The following is a 26,054-nucleotide window of genomic DNA, read 5'->3' as shown; positions in this document are numbered from 1 at the left end:
GTAGCTCATTGTGCTACCAAAAGAAAACACTGCGTCTATATAGATATGCATAAAGCACAGCTGTGTAAGCTTTCCCACCACATACACAGAGAAGCAGCAACCTGCAGATTCTGCACAGCCAGTAGCAATTAGAAAGAAAATATGCCAATTCTTGATGACGCTGAAGATATGGAGATCAATTCCTCTCGGCTAAGTGAGTCGTCCAGCCTTCAGTCCTATGACAGGCTGAAACCCGCTAGCTTGTTTGTTCTTGTCATGTCTGTTACTGAGACCATCATGCTTGATGCTCAGCCAGTTTCAGTGTGTGTGTGTGTGTGTGTGTGTGTGTGCGTGTTTAACGTCTCAGGTATAACTTACAGATGCAGCATTTTTTTTTTTTTTTAATTTTTTTATTTTAATACTCCTCCATACTTGAAGAATCCTAAAGAACAACTCTTGAGTTAGAGTGCTTATTAACTGAATTTATGTTTTCTATGCCATTTTCATATATTATACTATGAAAAACAGAGTTGATAATGTGTATGTGCAGGAGATGTAATTGGACAATCACTTCTTTGGGAGCGGTTACAGACAGAAAAACAGTCAACTAGAATTTGCCCCTAATTTTGGCCACGTGTAGCTAAAATTATTATGTACTACAGTGTATTATGTATATACACTATTGTCACTTGCCTGTTGAAAAAGATGGTGACTAAAGAAAAGGCTGAAAAACAGTAGTGAGAGAATAACAGCATGAGTTCCCCCTCTCGCCCTCTGTCTGTCTCCTTCTGTTTGTCCATCCCTCTCTCTGAAAGTATTATAACAACGTGGTGACAAGAAAAATGATAATGATGTGTCTGTCATGATGCAGAGCTTGGTAAATTTATCATGATGGCAGGTGACTGATGGTCTGGTATCATCCATCGGCCAAACCATGAATTCTTTCCCTAAACATTCAAGCACATAAACACACGCGCACATTTGCATGGACGCGCACACACACACACACACTTAAAAGTCACAATGCTGAAAATCACTCAGCACAGGTACAAGCAGGTAAATTACATCCTTCCCCAGGTCTGTGCCCATTGTTCACTGTCTTCCATTTGCGAAAGCATGGTGTTATTACAGTAACCTTTACAAAGTGTAAACTACTTTACTTCAAAATGTGTAGCACGGCAGCTTAAATCATTCTTCATCTTCTTAGTGATATGTAGGCTACAGTGTATCAAAATATTCACCAAGGTCATTACTGTCCCAGAGTTACACAGGTGAGACTTCACAGCAGTGCCACACCACCACCCTCCCACAGTAGTGCTTGTAAAAGCCACAGTGTGATCCTGACATCTTAATATCTTAACTGCTTGTGTTTATATGTGCATATTTAAATCACCAGTGACTATTAATTTGTCAGATTGCTTAAAATTTACTTTCTGTTTTAAGCTAGTAAGTCTTCTTGATTTCTTCAGTGCTACAGTGCGTCTGATAAATTCTTCTGGTTCTGATGCTTTATGTTAAGTGACATTTTAATGGCTTGTTCAGCATCTAGAGCACTTGAAGAAAAAGTCAGGTTCACTGTCTTAACAGCTTACTGCAAATATCACGCTACATCAAAGTCATACTGCACTATATAACAAGTTTATTTCATTTTCATCCTAAACTCTTATCCATTTAGTTTTTACTATGAATTCCAAAAGACAAAGCCACCATGTAATATGGCTAGTTAATAAAAAAAAACACACATATACATTAACATCTATTCTTCAGATTTAATTCCTCTAAACTGAACCCCCATATGGATCAACATGTGGGTTACGTTTAGGCACTAAATAAACATGGCTACATTAATAAAAATGAATACTAGCCTTTAAAATGACTGCTTTCTGAACTTCACATGACAAAGAAAATTAGTTGGGATTAGACACTAAGACATCTGGTTGAGGTTTATGCTCTAACTAAACATGATTAAGATCGGTAACAATGTTAAATGTTTCTCTTAAAATAGCTCCTTAATTTTGCATGACATTCCTCATGTGACAAACTTGGTGTTGGTTTGTCACATGGTTCATATAAATAATATTATTATTATATAAATAATATAAGTTGTTGCTGTTAAAAACGACCTATAAACCTAATTTTATAATTGTTATTTTCTACATATAGTACTGTACTCGGTTTGGTGTATTTACTTTTGTCTATAGCATAAAGGGAAGCTGGTATGACCTATTTGACCACCACAACATGTAGTGCTTTGATACCAGCATAACAAATAAAGAAAAAAAGAAACAGAAGACCTACTTTGCTATTGCAACTAGAGTTGCCTGTTCCACATTTTCAGCAAAGGCAAGAAAACACTATCTGTCTTCTGCTTTATTTCATCAGAAGATATTTTCTGTGGCAAAATGATGACAGATAAATCCTGATCTTCACTTTTCCTACAAACTCAAAATCAGCCATGTGATGTGACTTTCACACATTGAAAGAGAGAGAGAGAGAGAGAAAGAGAGAGAGACAAAATAAAGCATGCTCCCTATTTTTGTTCTGTGCTTGCCAAAAATTGTCTACAGACAGTAGACAACAATTATGTATGTGTTTTGCATCTTGGGAATAAGGGAACATGCACAAATCATTTCTATGAGTGTTTAAGAGAAAGAAAACACGAAATTCAGTACAATACACTGCTGTAGTGCTCCATGTTGTGATTCATGAAAACAAATTTTAAATATTTCCCTGTTCGATACAACACTTGTAACTGCAGCAGTATACAGCCATAGTCAGGACTGTATTATCTGTATTTATAGTATAATTTTATTTCTACAGTAGCAGGTGGTATTCATCGTACCTGTGCATCTTTATCAATCATGAAGCATGTCTCTATATGTTATAAAAATACCAGCAATTTACCTTATAACTGAAAGAAGCTCTGATGTTATGAGGTTAGACTTCAAGAAATGCCAATATACAGTAGAAATGCTTTGCAAAGCTCCTCCATTTGAATTACTGCTAATTAACTGAAGATGTTTTGTTACGATCACATTCACTAAAATGTCTACACAATTTACATTTTTAATAATCTGTCAACATCCGATGTTGTAATAGCCTCTTCAATTTTGATTTGTTTCACTAATGTAAGAATGAGGGTAAGCTGAACTCTGTACATGACAGAGGCAGACAGAGAAAGAGAGAAAGCATTATCTGGTTTTAGCTTTCACTTGTTCTGGAGCAGGGCCAACTTGGCATTCTCTTCTTTTTCAAATAAAAGCAGGGAGGAAATGTTGATTACATAAACGTACCTGATTTAGATGGACTCTGAGAGATGGACCATTTTCAGAACTGTGCTTTTTTCTATATTTTTTCCTCTCTTGCTGTGTCTTAAACTAAATAAAAAGACACGAGTCTCCTTTCCTCTGTCGGAGCCTTACCGATCAATTGTGTCAATAGTGACATTTAAGCATGAACAAAGTCCACAGATAAATGTCATTGAATGCTGCGCTTCTAATCTAACCTTCTCTAATAAGTGATCATTTGAAAGGATGACAGTGACAGACTGTGCATGGGCTCAATCCATAAATTCCTATAATGCAAAGATGTGCTCCAGTGGCGAGAACTGACCTGTGATACATTTAGAAGTTGTCACTGAAAGGCAAATCAATATTTCTTGGGAGCTGCATAGTAAGCAAATTGAAATTCTTTAGCAACAGATAATGAATACAAAATGTCAGTTGACATCAAAAAATGAGTCTTTCATGGTGAAAATAAACATCCCCTGGGTTCTAAAATTCTAATTATAATACCCCCAACAACACTGTCTTTACAAAGCAAAAAACAATGTCTGCACAAAAGCTGGTTCAAAATTAAAAATCCACTTTTGCTACACCTCTTGGGTGTTTTTGTCTAACCAGATTCATCATTCTGTTGCAACAACAGCTTTTCCCATTACTGTCAAGCACAGCGTCCCTTTGTGGCAATAGATTTGCCTCTTCACAACCGAACAAGACACTAACTTTTTAACACATGTCATAAAGCTGTGAGACATCTCATTCAGTGCATAGGGGCCTGTGTTGATCTGAGACTTCAGACGTGTCATTGGAGAGAACAAGCGGTGCGTCATCTGATGGTTTCTCAAACGGCAGGCCTGTCACAAAACAGCCAAAAGCTTAGAAGTGCAGTTCACTTGACACACAGTCTTCAGGGATGTCTCTTAAAAAAATAATAATAATAGCGTCGCCCCATTTTTAAAAAATCTGTGGGTGGGAGGATGGGTCTGGGGTACATAACAAATAAAGCATCGGCCTACAAAAGATCCAGAGGGAACACTCTATGCGCCTCCTTGGTATCCATTTAACAGGAGGGCTTACAGCAGCCAGCTACTTACAGCCTAACTGAAGTGCTATATTACTCACCAAGCTCAGCTGGAAACACTATAGAAAATGTGTTTGCCTAGAATCTGCGCTCCTTTATCAATCCCAAACAGCAGGGACCAGAGCTTTAAGCACTATGCCAGGGTTCCAGCAATAGCAAACAACATTTCAGATAGAAAAAAAAAAAAAAAAGAAGCAATGGACACACAAATAAGATTTCAGTTTTGTCTCCGTAAATCCTTTAAAGCTGAATCTAACACAGCACATCTCACTGAATTCCCACAGAGACTATTCAAAGACCTCGGAAAAGTAACATGCAGACTTAGAAGTACATGTTCAAGTATGTGCACAGAAAGACAGATAACACACAAAAAAACCTAGAATATAAAAAGCAGGTGCAAGGGCAGTGAATTTGAATCAGAATTATTATTTTTTCTTACCAATAAAGAGGTTCCATTCAGCATCTAGGTCTGCCTGGTTTGCTAGACAGCCCCTCATAACGTTGTGACAGTAGTTGTGACATGGTTTCAGCCCAGGCATGCCGCGGCAGTATGGGCAGTACAGCATCTTGGTCAAGGCTCTGACACATGCTGGAACTACATTCACCTATGAAGCAAAGAGATGTTCTCCAATTATGTCAAGTCTTCTCCAGTTCATTAAAGCTCAGTTATTGTTTCACAACATGCAGAATTCAGGGGATAAAGCAGAGTAATGTCAGGTGGCATTTTCACATTTTCACAAAACATCACGAGGTTTCCACAGAAACAGTGAAATTAAGTGCACACACACTTCAACCTTTGACAAACATCTTCACACTACATCACATCTTCTGAAGCTTGAAATGTGAAAGTCTGCCAGATAGAACTGTATGACAAGACAAGGTTTACAACTCTGTCCATCTTGATTCTTTGTGAAGGCTGTGCCTTTTGTTGTTGGGTCATGTCATTGTACCGGCTTGAGTGAAAGCGACAGGATTTTCACATCTGCTTCCCTTCAGAGGTGGGGATGCAGAACGAAGAGTACATCTGATAATTGGCCTGTCAGCCTCTGTATTCATGCTTGACTTTAGATTTTGTCCAGCCCACACTCTTGAGACTGCTGGTGTTCGTGTCAGAGTGTGTGTGCGTGTGTGTGTGTGTGTGTGTGTGTGTGTGTGTGTGTGTGTGTGCAGGGACCATTTGCAGACTGGTCAGGGCCACAAAACTGGCAGCCATCTTCAACCACTCTACTCACAGACACAGACTAATCTAATGCTAGATGTTATGTTCAGCCACCAAAATAAAAAGGAAAATTATCCATGCACCTGTAGTGTAGATAAGCCACTTAGTGAGAGACATTGATGTCATACATCCATAAAGAAGATAGTTTGCTAGTTACCAAGTCAGTTATTGCATTTAAGTTTCCTGTTTAGAACTTTTTCAATATACAAACACACTATAATGTCATTGTACAAATCTATAAACACATTTTAAGTGTTTTTGAGCAGTACTTTGCTCATACTATAACTGTATTTTATTTTGTTTTTTTATATTCATCATCTATTTAAACGCAAATCTGCACTTATCTGTGCCCACAGAGGAATTATTGTTAATTAATTTATTAATAAACACTAAATCTCCTACTAGCAGCTACATTTGTGTGTTATAAACTATTTATTAAATGTTTATATTCAGTTTATGAATGCTAAATAGCAGGAGCTGCATATGATGCAGCAACACTTGTTTATGTATATATATGATTAGTGTTCTATAGGTGTATGCTTTCAGCCTGATGGATCCTGATAGACTTAATGTAGTACATTAACTGGCATTTGATTTATAGGTTTTCTCATTCACAAGCAGTGCTGGAGGCAGAAAAACAACAAAGAAAAAAAAAAAAAAAAGAGCAAACAGAAAATGAACAGGCTTTGGAGAAAGCCAAAGACACTGCCAAACAGAGAGAAACAAACACCAAGGAAACGGAGAGGCAGATACAGATGAAACAGACGGAGAGAAAACCGGACAAGACACTAGCAGACAAACAGAAGGAACGGGCAGGTGCTATCACCACATTTGGATGGAGAAACAGAACCAAGTACATGCCAGTCACAGTGTTTGCTTTGGAGAGAACATCCTCGAGTTTTTACTTGCAAATACACACGTAATTATTTCTATAATTATGCATTTCTTTTAAGGCCTATGCAAGAATGTGGTGGATTATAAATACCATCACCACATAAGGTTTGGCTTTTTATTTATTAATTTACTGACTTAACACAGAGTGTGTACATTACTGAACAGTCTCCAGTGTGAACTATCATGCAGCTATAAACTTTAGATCTCACACTCGTCATTCTGGGGCTTCACTTTCTTTGTTGACAAAAATCAGTATCACACATGTAATCCACAAGTCAAATCTGATCTGATCTACAACCAACTCATGAATGAGACAGATTTCAGATTACACTTCCACCCGCATCTCCATACATCTCCAGAAATCTCTCTCCCCCTCTCCCCCATCAATGACTCAAACCCTACAGATTAAATAAAACATTTTCCTATGAAGCTATTTAAATCATTTTTATTTCACTGGCTAATTTGCATATAAATATATTTGCTGTGGTGATAGGAGGGAAGACAGGGAGAGAGCTTGCCCCTTTTGTTTTCTGTGTTGGCTTAGCCCAGCCCAGTCACTGAACCTGGCCAAGGACATAAATTCCAGTTTAAACCACAATCATAAAACAAAAATAGTTGACAGCATGACTTTGGAATATCCTCACGTAATAAAATAACTGTTCCATTGCTATTGTGTAAATGATGGCAGTACAGAAAAGCCCAATAAAAATATAGTCCAGTATATTGGATCATCTAACCAACATCAGCAAATGATTGCAAATGCAATTTTGTACAGTTTAATAACTTCACATACTTTTTCTTCCAAATTGTACAATAACATATAATATGTATTCATGAGAATATTAAACAATTTTTAAAGTTCTGGGATTAATCAGTTTCTATCAATTCAATTAAACTTGGCCCAGTTTCTAGACAGCCTATTTAAGAGCCATGAAGAAAACACTGGGATCATTTTCTTAACTATAGACCCTTTTCTAACTAGACTCTTTATTTTCAATGTGGCTTTTTAGTGGCAACCAAAGAAATATATTTCATACTGCAAACAGGGAAAGTGTTTTAAGCTGCCCTTGAGCTTTGTGAGGCTTCGAAAAATTTGCATTAAAATGGTGCCACAATTACACAATTATCTCACAGGGATTTTTATATCACTGCTGCTACTGTGCCCAGCAGTCACTGGGTGCCCTGGATGAAGGGTAATCTGATAATCTTGTTAGCACTTATTTACAGTTGAGTGGAAGGAATATTTCACAGCAGGCTGAGGGTAGGACTGGGATGTGAGATGCGTTAGATCCAGAGTAAGATTAAAACACTAATCTACTCATCTGATGTTTAAGTGCTATAATAGCATTGCATGGGGAGCAAGTGTTTGTGTGTGTGTCTCGTACAAGTCTTGCAGTAGAGGAGGACTCAGATTCTTTATGCAAGAAAAAAATGCAAACACTGCAATGTAAAATTAATAAAAAATTGAACTGAAAAATTCTTTATGTAAAAATACTCTCACATTCAATATTAGAAAAGTGCATTTAAACAGTACTAAAAGACAAATTATTATTATTGGCCTATTATTACATTAATGTATAAGTAGCTTTTTAGAGTTGTAGATGGTTGTGTTTGTTTGTTTAATATGTAAACCTTAAAATTAATACCCCTAAATAAAACCAGTGAAGCAAAATGTAGCATAAGCAGCCTCTGTATTTCAATAAAAAGTGACATAAAATAAAAATAGTGCAGTAAATTAATGGTCATATTTGTACTTAAAAGACAAATTATTGTAAACACCTATTTTAGCACATTTTAAGAATTTTTCTTTCTTATTGTTGTACAGTACTAAGTGCAGTACATGCGAAATGAGAGTCGGGTGAGGCATAAATATCAGCCTACTCATAGCCTGCTGACTCAAAAGAGCAGATTGAAGATGTGGTCAGCTGTTCAGTCAGACTCCTGATGTGACCATTTACTTTACTGAGGATTAGCAATGTAAGACTATAACTGCAATGAGCCTGAGAATAATAAAGCAAGCCATTTCTAATTACATCCTCTAAAAGGTCACAGTCGGGAGCCATTACGCTCACCTGAATTCAATATCAGTCATATGACATATCCAAGATAACTAAATCATTCCAATAAAAAAGACAATGCTCAGTATTATAACGTGAGAGAAATCTAAGAAGGCATCACCTTGTCTATCCGACAGGGTGTTGTCATGCACATATGGCGTGAACTCCCTTTAGGGGTAACAGAGTGGGAAGAGCACAGACGACGGAAATTGCTTTGTGCCACCAAGTAATGAAGTTGTGAGAAATGACAATGACTTTGCAAGCAACCAAGGCCAATCAAGGAGAACACTAGTGGGACAGTGAGACTGTCGCCAAAAAATTGTCTCGATAGTTCTGTCATAATTATTGTGACAAGTTACGTTGCTCCGCACTGATTGGACATGGATGTAAGACTGCATTGCTGCCCCAGTGTCCCCACTCAATTCCATAGCCATTAGTGTCAATGGCAATATAAGTGATCTGCCACTGTGTAAATCAGACTACACCAGACTACCATCTGCTACCAAGAGAAACCTGCCTGGTTGCAGCAAACATCTGTGTACAAACTTCACTGCAGGTCTCATTTCTTCTTAACCAAGAAGTTATATTGGGAAATCTTCAAAATTGAAATTATTAATCAAAAATGAAGAGAAACTCTAAATATTACACATCTGCAGGAATAAGCTCACAGGTGGTAACAGTGGATTTTTTACAGAGCGCTCGTGTTTTTTAATCATACTGTGAGATTAAGAAAAAAAAAAAAGGGGGGGAGGGGGGGTTTGTTAAGTTCCCATACATCTATTATAGTATAGTCTATTATAATCAGTGTAATTCTCTCCAGCTTGAACACAAGGTGCAGCTTTGAGCATTGCTGTTAACACACACACACACACACACACACACACACACACACACACACACACACACACACACACACACACACACGATAAATGTCTGGTATTATGTAATAATATGTCAGAAATTTTTAATGAGGAATGAGTTCAATGGAAGTTGAGAGAAGGAAATAAAGCTGAAACAGATTAACAGATATTATTATTTCATTATTTTAATAAACTAATTTCAAAGTATTACTAATGAATACTGCATATTTACATATTTAGATTTTATATAACGTCAGCAACCACCATTTCCATGCTGTGCTAAAAACATTTTTATTTTTGAATGGTTACCCAGTCACAATACTTCCTCTAGTCTTGCTGACTTCACTAACTAAGTGAAAGCATATCATCTGACAAACAATACATAATAAAAGAACATGAATAATGCCTGGGCACACTGAGTCCTTGCAGGAACGAAATGGTCAAAGAGGCAACAAAAGGGGGTTTGGGAACATGGGAACTATTGTTGTGATAAATGAGCTCTATTGTAATGCCTTGTAAAAATTGTCCTTTCCAGGAACGTACTGCTTTCCTTTAACCATGAAGGTGATCTGACCTTAAGTATGTAGTTTTAGTTGCCTAAACATAGTCGCATTTTAATCACAAGTGTGCCAGAGCAGAAAGGTGTTGACAAATGTCCTATTTTGTTGTTGTACAGTACATGTATGTATTTGTTGGATATTGTTGTTCAATTTTTTAGGATTTGTGTGTACCTTAAAAATGCAAAGTATCCTCTGGTTTATATTTTTTTAAGTATTATATATCAAGCTATGTGTAAAATGTGAAAACAACAGATGGTTTTCTGCGCTGCATTTCACTCAAATTGAATTTGCTTGTGTATTTCATGGTGAGAAAAGCATCACAGAAAAAGACAAAGATTCACAAATATATGTTGTTGTTATAAAGTGGAAAACCTGCTAATTCACTCATTCTCACTCGCTCATAAATACATTCAGAGACTGAGAGGGAAGTACAGATAAGCAAATGAGTGAACTGGAGATGAGTATTAATCCTTTAGTACATACAGTCACAGACAGAACAATACAACAGTGTAACGCTGAGGTTGTCATTGACAATAAAACACGGTCTGCAGCACTTGGACTTTTCACTAATCAAGTCTCCTTCCTCCGAACCTCCCTCCACTCAGCATGTTAAATATAAGATAGAGCCAGAAACAAATCCACAGAGGCTGCACTAAAATCAGTTGCTGTCAAATCAATGAATGTCTGAGACTGACAGAATAATCCACATGTGAGTAGCTGTGCCTCCATGAAACAACACAGTGGTGCTTGGTGGGTCTGTGTGACCCACACAAGTCAGCTCAAGTGTCTGTCTTTGGTGAGGCATGGGACGCCCATTGATCTGCCCTGACATATTCCATGTTATGTGGCATGTCTGGAGCAGCAGTTGGGACTGTTTCTTTAATTTACCAAGACAAGTGCAAACATGTTAAAAGCCAAACCCACACTGCTAGAAGACTAGGCACAGCATACCACAAGCCATGCGCTATCTCTAGTGGGTACAAGACCTGCATAAGCTACATTGTTATCCATCTGTCGTGGTGCCTCGTGGACTAAAGTGCAGCACTCACCCTGTGTCCATCTGACTCTGAATGTCAGGGGCAAACAGGTCTGTTGTGGCTGCCAAGAAACCTCAAGACAAATGTCACAACATCGGTGCTGACAACCTCCTCTAAGTGCTTGTTAAATAAACATGTTGTGCCATACACTTTAAATCAAGGTGCAAAAAGGAGTCATACAATGTGATCTGGATTGGTACAGTCAGATGTGACATTTTCACTAAATGTTGGATAAGACAGATGGATAAGGGTTTTTATCATGAAAATGTCTTGAAAATTTCACAGATACCTGTATCTTCATAACTTTTTGTCATTTTTCTTTCATATTATGTTGTAAATGTCCTCCCACTCAGCATAAGGCTGACTGAGTATGGATATATCTTTCTGGGTTTTAACATGGAACCTATACTGTAGAGAGGCGTATACAGTACATTTCTTTATTATCCCTTCATATCATGTCATTGTATTTGAGACCACATGCTGTCTCTCATTTTTTCCAACATTCTGCAGTTCACCACAGATCAAAATCTTTTAATTAAAAAGGACATCTTTGGTGCAGCACATTTCCCGATGACGTGCCAACCTTTTTGAGCCAGTTGCCATCTGCCGTCACAGCACTGTGGCTGAGGCCTTATCCCCAGCAAGCTGTGTGAGCTGTGAGCCAGCGAGAGAGAAGGAGACAGACAGCCAGAGAGAGAGAGAGAGACGGAGAGAGAGAGAGAGACACGGAGAGAGAGAGAGTTTCCAATGCATCTGTAGAAGTGGGCCTCAGCTGAGAAACATGGATGGACCATACTCTCGCATGGAGAAGGTCACTTAATCTGTCCCGAGCAGATTCTGCTGTCACATTGCTCTAGTCCACTATGTGGTTGTGTAACAAATAGAGACAATGCAGACAATGAACACCACGTTATTCTGATGGATAAGACAAAGAACACTGTACTATACTATACACACTGAACACTGTACATTCTTCCTTGCTTGATTAAACAGACACTTTCTATTGTGTGTCGTCTACTGCTAATGATCTGTCTTTAATTAGTATGTTAGTTTAATTAGCGACTTTGTACATAGCTACAAACCTTCTGTGAGGTAGAAATTTCATTTTGCTCAGCTATAATTTAGGGCAGCTAACAATTACTGTATTTTCAATAATGATTAATCTGCCATTTATTCATTTTTTTATTAATCTATTCATAGCTAAATCTGTAAAATGTCAAAAAGTATTAAAACATTTCTGACCCAGTTTGAGTCCTCTGTGACATCTTCTGTTAGGAAGACTTTCTAGACAGCAACCAGCAAGTTTTAAATTATTTTTTACAGAATCGGGCAAATGCTGAAATGCTCAAACCAGAGGCTTTTCAGGATTTAAGCAAAATAGGTTATTTAAAGCTACTGTATAATATGCAACTTAGTTTAGCACTAGCATGAGTCTCGAGTCTCTGCTTAGCCTTCCCTCTCTCTGCCCAGCGCTTCGTTATGAAATTACAAAACATGAGAAGGTGGAAACTTTTCAAATCAAGGAGAAATAACTAAATAACTCTGATTGGTTAGAAGGGCAAACATCGCTCAGGAACTTTTCAGAAGCTTTTAATCATCGCGGTTTCTCTAAAAATATGTCCTATTGCATATAGTTTTTCTAATACCAAATGCAAACAGTTTACTACTATATGAAAATAATATGGTTCATAGTTTGTACAGTTCAGTTAAAATATTATTAATCTTTGTAGTGACTTTATCTGCAACAAGAAAGTTGTACAATAAAAGTGAAAATATGTGAAAATAATTATATATATATCATTAATTTTAAGGTTTCATTCAGATGGTTTTTGCTTAGTTTAAATGAAAAAGAAAAGCACAGTACTGTATCTAGTGTAATCCTGCAAATTCAAAGTACTGACTCATTTTTTTTGTCAGAGCTTGTACTACTGGGTGTTGTGTCTTGATAGTGAGTGGGCTAAACTGATGTATGACAGCAAGTAAATAAAGTAGAAAAACCACCCAAGATGATGCTGTTGGTATTTCTCACATCAGCAAAAGCTCAGTAATCTGGCAGAGCATTAATCTAAGGTAAATGTTGTGTAAAGATCAGAAACTGCGTTGGAGCTTAATGTTAAATTATCTGACAGTTCGTGGTAGGAAATGAGTGTATAATGAGATCAACATGACCGTATAAGCCATCAGGAAAAACAAATCCCTCAGTAGAAAATACCCCACTTCCTTCCATCATCATGAGTAAATATGCACCATGGACTAGGCCAGCGTCCCATGTGTATGCAGAGTGAGTGATAAGTGCTCTAAATGCTTGAACTTTAAACCGTTCAAAAGACCCAAATCCCTGCAATCTTCTTTGAGCAGGTCTTAATGTGGCTGGACTGTGCTTTAAGTACTCCCAGGATAAAACTCTTAATGGTCATCATAAACTGTAATCCAGAGAGATTCTGCTCTTAATCCAGGATCGAGGTCCAGGAAACTGTTCAGTGCAAGTCGAGGGTGATCCCATTTTATGGAGTGATATCTGACTGTCTGTTAGCAGTAATTATGTATGGCTCATCATTGCCGCTGCATCATCCTGTGTTAAACTAACATGGAAAATTGAACAGACGGATGGTTGAAAGCAGCCATGTCATAGTTAAAGGCATGCTTTGTCATTTGAAAACCGTGGGTTTTGTGAGCTTTACAACAGATTTTGTTATATGAGCAGGAGCGTTAATGTTGGCTGGATACAGCAATGTATTATTGACATTGCTGTATTAGAAGCAACTCACATAAGTTAAATCAAAGTTTCTTTTGTGAAATGCCAGTGCCAGATAGATGTAGAGATTTGTGAACAGGAAGTTCTGCCTTGTACAGTTTTTTGAATATTGGGAGTTTGGCTATCGAGCAGGAAGAGCTGGCTCCTTCCATCACTGTGGGACCACTGAGCTGAAAAGCTTTGCTTGGGATCTTTTCCTGTGTGATGTAGGGAACACTAGACACCGTTCAGTGGCAGATCGCAGTGGGCGATAGGGATTGTAGACCTGGATTAGGGTGCTCAGACAGGGAGGTGCTGTTGGGTAAGTCCACTCTGTAGGTGAAATTCCTACTCATGGCTGTATTTACCCTACTACATTACAGATGCATTGTTCCTTCTTCAAACATGTTCAAATCAAATAATCAAATAATGAATTAATTGACAAATCTTTGGTGCACTACTGTACATTGAACACAAAAATAATGCATTTTAAGTATTTGCTTTCTGTAAATACCTAGTTTTTTACTTAACTTCACAGATAACATAAGTATTTTACTATAAAACACATAATTCTTAAATCTCAAAACTGAAGAAAAGTGTCATGGTATATTTTAATGTGCTTACATCTAAAATGCAAAAACACTCTGTCGTAATGAGAAGCAAGCGATGTCTTGTGACTGAGAGCAGCAAGTATTGAGGGTGACTCTAAGGTCAAGGTGATTTGTCATATCAAGCAACTTTTCACCTGATGTTCTACGGCTGTTCACCAGCCTGACAGCCTTCAGCAATGCCGCACTGTTTCCTGGCTCCACTTCATAATAGATGAGGAGGCCGGGAATATGGGACTTGATCCAGAATGATGGTGCCTTTTAAGTCTAAGACAGATGTATTGAGATGTTCATTTTTAAGTCTTTGTCTGATTTGGCTGTGTCCCACTGATGACTGGTGGAAAGCTAGATCAGTGAAAAGCTAAAAGACAATAATAAACAACAATTTAAGATGCGCGACTATGAGAGATGATATATGGCAGCAGGGTTTAGCTGGAAGGATATAGACTTTAATCTGGTTATGCTATCGTGATGCTAATCACACAGTCCTCCATAATTATGTGAGTACTGTGCATACAAGAGGAGGGTGATATTACACCAACCTGATGGCTCAGTTTCAGAAACAAGAGTAATAAATGATGGCAATGATTTAAATAACTGGTCTAATAAAAAGAAATCATTAGATTGTCAATCTACTGTTGTGTTTTGTTTTGCTTCATGTGTTGTTCCATTTCCAAGTTCCCAGTCTTTCAACATGGATCCATGGATGACTACATAGAATAAAATATTACTGTTTTACTAAAAATTATGAAAACATTATGAAAATTTACTGTAAAAGGATTAAAAATATAGTATGTTTAAAACAGTTGCCAAATTAATTCTTGTTAAATTACCTTCTAATAAGAGTAAAAAAAGTAACACTGAGCAGCACATGAGTGGTTTTATTTGCATCATAATACAGGTTAAAAGTGGAAAGTAAACATATTTTCTTTATTTTGTACTCTGTAGTGCTTTGACTGAAAACTGAATAATCAATACTTTCACCAAAAGGAAATTAATTAACAAGTATTACACAAGTATTATACAGGTCTGTTGTCCACCTATGTGCAATCTCTGGTGTGTGTGTGTGTAGTGTATGTGTTAAAATATAATGATTTACACTGAATTAAATAAATGTTGTTTAATTGTTCCAGCTTTGAAATTGTGGATGTTTGCTCCTTTTCTTGCTAACATAAATAATTGTGTATGTCAACGAAATAAACCAGACACCGATCAATGGACTAAAGTAATTACTAGCAAACATAACCAGCAAATCCATCCATAACTACCCTTAGTTAGCCTTAATTGTCATTGACATTTTTGTTAAAACTGTGATTTCTTCTTCATATATAGTTCTATATGTGAATTCTTAAACAATACATTCAATTCAGTTGCTGTATGTTCACCATCAACCCAGTTCTATCATTTGTCTCTTGAGGCTATGAGACTTGGTTAAGCCTCCAATGTAAGACTGATTAAAGTTTTTTTTTTTTAGCTCAAACTGAATACATCTCATTTATTTTATTATTTTCTGGCCCTCTCACTCTTGCGCCTACTTTCTTTTTCTTTTCCTTCTCAATTTGTCTCCCCTTCTGAACTGAGAGGGACAGTGAGCTTCAAGCAAAAAAGAACATAAAAAGGAATCACATCACTGCTGAACTCTGAAGACATTTTTTAAATCTACTTTTGAACTTGAGAAAAAAAAACTATATTTTATATAATTTGGGGCTAATATAAGGTGAACAATGTTAATTTTGGTAGACAATTTCTGCTAAACTAAAGTTTTCTGACTCTTCACTTTATCTTCACGTCCACTGTGTTAAACCTTAATAAAAATGATATGATATGATATGATACATATAAATGTAAATAATAAGTAATTATAGTTTTGTCATTACTGCAAGTTTTTGCATCTCTTTCATAAAGCAAAGCTGTGCAATGTACCAACAGCAAAGAGCTTTGGTTATATAATTTTAATGGTTTAGATGTCCAAAAATGTTACATAATTTAAACACAGAATAAAAAATAAAAAACATATTGACTAAGCCTTAAAAAATGCATATCTAATTGTCTTTTGTCTTTTTGTCGTGTGTTGGGAAATGCTCTACAAACATTTTATTTGTTCAGAATCTAATCAACCATTCGTGCAACAACAATAGAAACAAAATTAATTGTTAATATTATCAAATTATCTGTCAGCATGAAAAACGGCACAGATTTTCCTGACACACACTGTCAAAGAATCTAAAAAACAAGAATCGCAAAGAGGAATGCTGCAAACAAAGCCCCATCCGAAACCCCAAGGGAAATACGCTTTAATCTTCCCTCTTTTGGTAAGCTTTACTCTCTGCGGGCATTTCTACTGAAATGTGGAACATACAGTGTACTGTGTACTCCACCAGTCATATTTAAAAAAAAAAAAAAAAGCAGCTCACATTAGCTCTCACAACAGGGGATCCAACACATTCAATAAACATCTTCATATGGAATCAAAATGTTTGTCTTTTATTTCGAGCCTTTAATGAACAATTCAGATAAGATACATTCTATTTACAAAGGACTATGATGTATAGTTCAGACATGGTGACGACTTCAGAAGATGTATAAGCATTAACTGTGGAGGTAAGTTAAAAATAAAATTGGACTTGTAAGTATGAAGGAATAAATATTTTTAACAACCGACTTCACTTACACACTTCTCTTGTGTGTAAGTGAACATTTATTTTAATAATCACGCAAAGCAGCATGGGCTCCAGAATCTTTTAACCTGATGAAAACAACCCCGTGTTTCAGAAGACACATACAGTACACTGTTGGAGGTACTTAAAATCTTACAGGTCATTTGCAAGGATTATTACTTTAACCAAACTTAAAATGCAACACAGTTCAGCAGCTCAGGATAACAACAAAGAAACACAACAACACTCAACATGGCTATTGTAAGTGGAAAAAAAACAACTCACCTTGGCGACCCTGTTGGCAACCTCCCGGCCCACCATTAGCCCCTGGACAAACGTCCGTGCAGCGATGAAGGCCCTGGTGACCTGGGCCTTCAGTTTTCTGGGCACGTCTCCAAACGGCTTAAGCTGATCTGTGTATTTACTAACACACTCCAAGTAGTCGTCTGTGAAGTGGTACTGGGAGTTGAGTAACTGGAACATGCGCTCCAGCAGCTTGGACCAGAAGTCATTCAGCATCTCCTCCAGGTTGACATTGCCCCCTGTGTAGTAGCGCTTTAGCTCAGTGAACAGATCCTGGAACACCTCTGAGTTCTGCATATACAACTTCCCGTATGTCCGTGTGAACATACTGTTGAGAGATTTCTCAGAATTGTCCAGCAGCTCCAAGAAAAACTCTAGATGGATGGATGGTTTGGGGAGAGGAGGGAGGGAAAGAAAGGACACACAGCTGGGTCATTATGCAGACATTTACAGTATTGGATGTCTGTGTTCTATAATATAAAACAGACAGAACAATTTAAAAGAATAAGAACAAGAGTGCGATCTATTCAAGGTACTGGCGTTGCATATACTGTAACTTAGTGTCTTATTTTATGTCTCTGTCTTCACATAAAGGAGTATATGTATATAGCAGCAAACAGTAGGTGCTTGATTATGTGAAGAAAGTCTGTCCAAAACATTAATAATTTAAAAGCAGAAATAATGGGCCACAAGGACTATGAATGATTAATGTAAAGGTTCTGATTGCATACTGTAACAAAATATTCATAAGTTTTACACACACACACACACACACACACACACACACACACACACACACACACACACACGTATACATTATCATCCTGAGCACCCACTATTATTCCCAGACACATTAGTTTCTCACTGAAACAATTTATTTGTCCACCGAGGCCACTGGCCCATGAGCCTATAATTGAATATAATGTTACAGTATATTGAAAGAAGCTTCATTTGCTTCAAATTATTTGAAGAGTAAATGTAAGGTACAAAATTTCACCATGTGACGAGCACATCTATACTATTTCTATTATTATATCTACCATTGATTTAGTACACACCCTAACGCTGCCTATTTGCCATAAAAAAATAAAACCCTATAACAAATGCCTACCATCCTACATTTCAAGGGCAAAATAAGTCCTCACAATCCTCCAGTTAGTACACAGAATATTAGTGAAAGTAAGCATAGATTGTTAACATTGATTACTATTAGATCCTTCTTTTAGTTAACGTTGGGTGCCGATATCCACTTGATTGTGAGTAATCTAGTGTCTACTTCAAGTGCCGACGTTTTGTCAGCTGCTGCCAAAGTGCCAAAGTTTATCACAGCTCACCGGGGGAAGGGTTGATTAATAAGAACATCCTGTCACTCGAGCAAATACAGTACAAATTTAAATTACTCAATCAAGATCAGATGATTTGGAAAAAGGAAGCGGGATCACCCCCACAGTACTATAGCGGCAATCGGATGACGGCAAAAGACATAATCAGGAGCTGAGAGGAAGTGTAGCCTACAATTAATGAAGCAATCGAGTTATCTTTAAGTAATATAATACATAATGTATATTTTTACATTTTTGAGGTCAGAACCTATTTTATGATCACTGAATTATCAGCTGCCCATCTACACTCAGTGTTGTGCTTGCCCCACATTAAAGGGACGGAGTCTAGTTAGCATCCAGATGTGGTGACAAGTATTGAGCTGACAAATGGAACAACACTCACACATAAACAAAAACCTCTAATGTTAGCTCATGACCTGAACTGCTCATTTGGCAAAATTAACACTATGTGCCTGCTCACATAGATGCACTGTGAACTCATTCACGGGGGCACTGTCACTGTGTAAAATTAAATAAAACTTTTTAATTACAGTATTTGCCATTATAAGTTGAAACTTTTCCAAACTGCTATTTTGGATAAATATGATTTTATACTTATTATTTTATTTTATACTGTACATGCTAATATTGTCACTTCCGTTCTGCTAAAGCTTTAACTCCTAATTCCTATTTACCATCCACAACAATTATATTATCCTTTCTTTGTCGTTTGCCCAAGTGGCTCTCTGTGACATGATCTGTTGAGCATTAACAAAGAGCCAACAAAGAGAAAAGGAGAAGAAAGCAGAATTAGCTGGTGAGTCTCACTGAAGCCTAGCTAATGGGATCCCATGTTCCTGTGCACAGGCGGAAATCCTGGGGAGATCATAGCACATCTCGCTGTGGAGAAATATCCAATATTCCTTCACCCTTCTTTGTAAACATACACACTTCAGATATTTCATGTACCATGCTTCCTAATAAACAGCGGCACCCCTCCTGGTTGAGTATTCTGCGTGACTGACATTTCTTTGCATTGTTCATGATAGAAGTCACCCCTACATGGTGGTCACATCTAGTTCTAATAATAAAATTTCCCTTCTGTGATATGACTAAACCATAAGGCACAATGAATCAGTTGACAAGTAGCCTACTTTGTTTGTAGTAAAGCAGGGGCGTGCTCTACATCATCATGGAAAACAACTATCATATCATCACAGTGCACTCAATCTTGACTGTGTGCATTATTCAGTGTTATCAAACCTTGTGAGTCAGTTCATGTAAACAGCTTTTTACTGATGGCAAAAGACAAAGTTTAAATGAACTGCTGACGCTGTGTTAAGTGGAATAATACAGTCATACTGCAGCTGGGCTGTAGAGTGGACCTCTGAATAGTAAAATGCAGATACTGGTATAGTAATCCAATGTTCTTTAAAGTGTGGGTGCCTGAGAAAGTTACTGTATATCTTCATGTCCTCTGGTTTAAATGTTAATGATAACAGAGGTTTGGTTGCCTACTACTTCCAAGTTAGTTTTTTTTTATAAAGGCTTGGTTTCTACAGTATTTTTTTTATTGAACTGGGATGTATAACGTGCTCTGCCATTCACCCCTAACCCTTAGCCTAACAGGTAGAAGCCGATTTCTCGTCACTCATTCTAGTTTCTTTGCGAATGAATGACCTGCCATTACACCAACATTTGTTTAAATATAAGAAGCCTGCAGGGTCTTTTTTATTCCATTTTTCCTATTGCACCTGAATCAAGGACATGTAAGCCCATGTGTATTGTGCATGCATTAATGGTATCTGTGTTAACATTTGAATGCTCTTTAGATAGGTTAATAAATATGCCAATAGGTGAGATCGAATTACTTCACAAAGTAATTAACAGAATTATTTTATATAAGAATTTCAAACACACAATTTAATGTTGTGAGCAACAGGGCGACATTAAAAGTTAGTGCGAAAGATTGCTAATACATTGCAATTAGATGATACAACCCAGTGACATATCTGATGTAAAGTACATAAATTGCTTTGATAATGGTTTATGTCTAGTCAAGTAAAAACCAGCGACCACTGACACAGTATAACAACATTCAGAGTTTCATATTGTTTGCGACAAACTATAATACAGGTGTGGTCATACTGTTGGACTGGGGCCCTTGCTTCCCATTGAAAATGATGTTCAATGACTTCACTAGTCTTTTTAAACTAAAGACTATTTAAAGACAATAAATATATACAGCACAGAGTGAATTGCTCTCTGCTGGCCAAAGTACATTCTTGGCTGGGGAATTATCTTTGAGACTTACTGACCTTGGATAACAAACAGCTATCTGGCCTTTAGAGCCTTAAAACTCGGAAAGCTGTCGATACATGGGCGTATGCTTACTGACACCGGAATCATCCCACGTCAAGATTAATGAAAATGTACATTTCTCACATCCACTCTGCTGTAAAAAACAATTCATGTGATTACGCTTTGACTATGGAGTGTGTATTAAAAAGTATATACATTTTGAGTTTGATTTTAAATTTAAATAAAGCTCAGTGACTCAGTGATATAGTTTTATTTTTTAAAGTATGACTGCACTATATAGTCTTTCTACTTTTATTTTTGAAGTATTTTTGAACAACTTTCTCGAGGGCTTCAGGCTATGCACATTGGTTCTGTCATGAGCATATTTGTTATAAATCTTTTTTGGTGCATTGATTAATTTTCATGTAATATAGATAGACTGTATAACATGCAACATTTTAAGTTCACAAATAGCTTTATTACATAAACAAAAATATCATTATTATTATTAATAATGTCTCATTTTGTCAACTTCATTTTTTTTCCTAGTGGGAAAGCACAATGAGTTAAAAAAAAAAATCTCATGATCACCATATAAATGTGGTAACATGAACCATCACATTAGTGCCAGTCTTCACTGAGGCTGGACTTTTTCACAAAGCATACAAAACACACAACATGATTATATCCCTGAAGTAATTCTAAGTGTGAAGAATCAATTTTCTCTGAGAGCAGCATAAAGTGCTCCTTTGATATCTGGCCTAATTACTGTAAATAATTATTATCATTAATAAAGGTGACCTTTCTGTTGCTCTGATAATAACATTTTCTCCACAGAAAGAAAAGCCTGCACTCATCCATTAATTTTACTTCACATTATTTGAAAACCCACTTGCTCAAACAATGGATTCTCTTAGTATGGTTAATTAAGCACAAATTTTAATTAATGGTCTAACAGTTTTAAATGACCAGGGGCAGTTAAAGCTTAGCGTGAACACCACACTATCTACTGACCAGAGGATGTTATGTGCTTGGCTGGTTCTCTGCACGCAAAACAAATAAGAGAAATTAACTAATATTATTATATATTTTACTGAAATTATTGAACTCCTGAACCTGCAACCTAACACTGATTACAAAACATTATACCTGCAAAACAGCAGGTGACATATCAGCATTGTCATTGTGTGCTGAGCTGCTTGAACTGAATTGTTAGATGTTGACCACACTCAGAGGTGGAGAGAAATATTGGCAGACCTAGAGAGGGATGCTATTACTGCAGTGTTTTTAAATATGGAGACAGTCTATCCTGGAAGAGATTCCTAGTGTTTCAGTATGTTTGCTGTTCACATGACGAGTGACAGAAATAGCTGTGTTAAAAAAGAACAAATAGAGATCTAGAGGGAGGAGTTCAAACCCTGGGTCTCTTTTCTCTGCGATGACACTGGCGAGCATGAGGTGGATGTGAATGTCAGATTATCAGTTTCAGAAATGCTTAGAGACAGTCTGCCCCAATCTGCATCATTAAGGTGCAGGGGGGGCGTTAGGGTTACTATTCACTCTTCAAGACTGATTCTGACCAAACCAAACTTGTATACTGGGAATGTACTGGTCACCTTCGCGCTTGACCAGTAAATTGTGCAGGACTAGCACCTAACCACATCTCTGACCTTGTCAGCCACTATGATCCCGATCGTCTTACAGACAAGCTTGCGTGCCGTATCCCAGGTTGAAGACAAAAGTGTTGCATTTCATCCTCTGTCATGGTTAATGGGATCCTGTACTTGATCTGAACATGAACACGAGTAGGATTCTTTTAGTATTAGTTAAAGTGAAGACAACACCACAAAGGCTGAAAGCAGTAATCCAGAAATCATAAATAAATTAATAATCTTTTGTATTTCTTCTTCAGGTTGTAACAGTGGTACCTGTCATTGAAATAACACGTTATGTGACTGTATTGTATTGTGGTTTGTTGAGGCCACTGCTGGAGGAGAAATTGGTGTTGTAAAAAAAGCACTTTGTCTTTGATTGTAAGGGACTGACACCAACACCTGATGTTTACCTTTGATGTTCGAGAATGCTCTCAACTTTGCACACACTACACACAATGTGGACAATATGGCTTAGATGGTCAGACTGTAATATGTTTTTCCATCCTGTCTGCACCTGTATCTCCTTTACTGTCAAAGCAGTAGCAGTCATTCCCTTTTCTTTAGTTTTCTTTCGATTTATGAGGGAATTTTGCAAGAAAAGTCACAGTGCTGTGCAAATCACAAATAAACAAGACATAAAACCCTCCCCAATAAATAAGTATTCAATGTTTCATCAGCTCAAGACTATAATTCTGCAATTACAGTATTTGATAATTGATAAATTGGTATACTAACATACATAGGACATTTATTTATTTATGACCTCTATATATGAAATACTGTAACCATACTTGTGTTAACCACAAGTATGGTTAGCATATACATGTTAGCATATGTGCCCTGTCCACTTATTATGAGCTACCTAATCATTAAATTATTGTTTTGTGCCCTGTTTGTTGCCCTGCACCGACACTGAGTGGACAAACAGTCCTTGCACATGTTTTGCTTCTGTTTCCTCCTATACTACAAACATCAGCAAAGAAAGAAACTGATATAGCACATGATAACTCAGCAATGCTGTTGTCAGCAAAAATACTACATGTTTAAATATGATATTTTCAGGATTTAATTTACAAGAAGGCAGAACAATAAGTCTACGATGTAGGATACTTACTGTACCATGTAACATGTTGAAGTAACAACTTCAGACAAGTGTTTGACCTCATCAGTATTACACCAGTACCTCACCTTATTCTGCTGTGACCTGTCAAATTCTCAGATGTGCAACAGTCATTTCTCTAATTGATGACTGAATAACAAAGTATTTTTTACTTTAGCTTTCTATGACTTGCTCCTATCAAGGGACTAACTCAGCAAAATGAAAAATGAGTCAGGGCAGGGTTAATATAATATAAATAATTTAATAGAGCAGGGATGAAATATGCGATGCACTTGAACCAACACAGGAGAATGTGCATGGTTTACATTTAATAGGTAATTGACGTAACTTATATTAGTGTCAGAGTCATGCTCCTGGTAATTGGTCCTTAAACTGCAATTAAACTTTACCAACTGTGCAAGTAACATGGTTAGAAAAAGCTAGATTCTCAAATACGTTTTATCTCTTGCATTACTCTACTCTATCCAGCAAGTGTCTTTATTCTCATTTTAATACTGTGAATGGATGATAGATGCTCAAACCCAGCATTTGAAAACTGTCCAAATTTGCTTTCCTATTGCTTAAATATTTCTTCCATAACATGAGTTTTAATTTAATTGTTTGCATGAAAAATAGACAACAGAGCAGATATTAATTAAATGGCAGGTCAGTTCATGCACAATTGGTCATCAATCACAATCACATTCACTTTAACAGATGAGTGAATACATGGAAAGCAAAAGCACTGATACGCCACAGTGCTGGCAACCAGGTGGTAAAATCCATTCTCTACACATACTGTACATGATGCATATCACACCGGAGCTGACAGCATCAATACAAGGGGCTCATAATTAAAGCCCTCTGTTGTAGGATATAGAGGAACAGGAGGAACGTTTCTCACAGCCCATCAATCACACGGTGGCAGCTCATTTAAAACATCTTTAAAATTAAAGCTGCACCAGCCACCGCCTTTTACAAAGAGCAATTGTTTTCTGACAGCTAAGTGAATCTCTGCTGAAATCTCTCGGAGAAAGGTTGAGTGTAGAAGACTTTTATGCAGAGAGCTGACAGACTGAATTGAGAAGGAGCCTGTTCTCTGTTCTCAAAGAAATAACTTTGGCTGTACTTGATGCTCTCTGATAGCAGCAGAGAGGAGGGTCACACATTTGCCTCGGATAGTGGGCTTTTTAGATGTAATGGTACAAAGCCAGCTAGCCAAAACTGAGAAATTTTTGCAATTCAGCATCTGTTGTATTAGAAGATGCTTGATTGTGTCCAAACGTACCATCTGGCTCTGTAAATAAAGGATGAGTAGATATCCTTGCCAGTTTCTTCTGCAGATTTGTAAGTTAGTTGAGAGATAATTTGTATCTAATAAAGATCTGATGCTGCCACACATTCATTCTGCCAAGTACTTTATATATTAGTGAAAAACGATGAAAATCCTGGTATTAGTTGAAGAAAACAAAGGCACCATTCCATGCTATTGTGACTCAGTGATGAGGACTGATGATCATGATTGCTCCAGTTAACTACATTACTTACATTATGAACTGGAATAATCTGAGGTCCTAGAGCATGAATTCAAAGAATAATAAATTAGGTTACATCAAGTACCTAATCTTGTCTACCTGAAAAATTCCAGGACAACGATTCATTTTTCCTCCCTGAAGAAGCTCTTGCACGTTAAATTGGTTCATCTATTCACGAGAACAGTAAAGGTGCATTCTCTGGTCAAATCACTCCAGAGTCACACACACATTGGTATTTCTTACATGAATCCAGCACGAAACTGTAATACACTCATAGGAGAGGGAGAAATGTCTCAGTGACAGGGCAAATCACAAAAATAAATTAATAAGAGCCTGTTTGCTTTACTGTATCTGTTGTGATGAGTAATTCAGAGAAGCTACGCATTAGAAATATCTGGTACTGTATGTTAAACAGGCTCCCTGAAGGCAGGTAATGATTTGTGATTACAGTGATACTTCCAGCACCAGTACATAATGTGTCCTCAATTACATCCTGTCTCCTGCTCAGTGTTCAACTTAGTTTGTAACATGTATGGTGGTTAATTGAGTATGAAATATGTTTCTATACAAGTTAAGTAAAAGTGTTGCTATGTATTAAGTATTATTTATAAATGTGACACTAGGGTTAATTAATTATAAAAATAAAGTCAGCATACTCAGCTTAGTTCATCATCATCTTTTTAAAATGCGGATGTGGATGGTGGTCTGATATTGATTCATTTTTTTTTAACAAATTGATTCATTTATTTTCAACATGCAACATGCAACTAAGCTAGTGGTAGCAAGAGATTCTAAATTAATCCACTGTGCTTTGCTTTGCCCAGCCCTCCCTCTCCGTGCTATAGTCTTCTACTCTCTGTATGCTCCACCAC

At 37.0% G+C, this 26,054-nt stretch overlaps 1 protein-coding gene across 1 annotated transcript in view; it reads right to left on the bottom strand.

Moving 5' to 3' along the window:
* The window catches only part of gpc6a (glypican 6a), a 108,802-nt gene that overhangs the window by 34,325 nt on the left and 48,423 nt on the right, over window positions 1-26,054 (bottom strand). Inside the window, exons 3-4 of the mRNA XM_026377694.1 lie at window positions 17,253-17,644; window positions 4,781-4,946 (exon numbers count right to left, since the gene is read on the bottom strand). Of these exons, the coding sequence (XP_026233479.1) occupies window positions 4,781-4,946; window positions 17,253-17,644 (558 nt within the window). The remainder of the gene's footprint in view (window positions 1-4,780; window positions 4,947-17,252; window positions 17,645-26,054) is intronic.

Source organism: Anabas testudineus, chromosome 3, assembly GCF_900324465.2.
Source record: "Anabas testudineus chromosome 3, fAnaTes1.2, whole genome shotgun sequence".
Classification (NCBI taxonomy): Eukaryota; Metazoa; Chordata; class Actinopteri; order Anabantiformes; family Anabantidae; genus Anabas; species Anabas testudineus.
The sequence above is the reverse complement of the archived record's forward strand: the minus strand, read 5'-3'. Positions and strand labels throughout refer to the sequence as shown.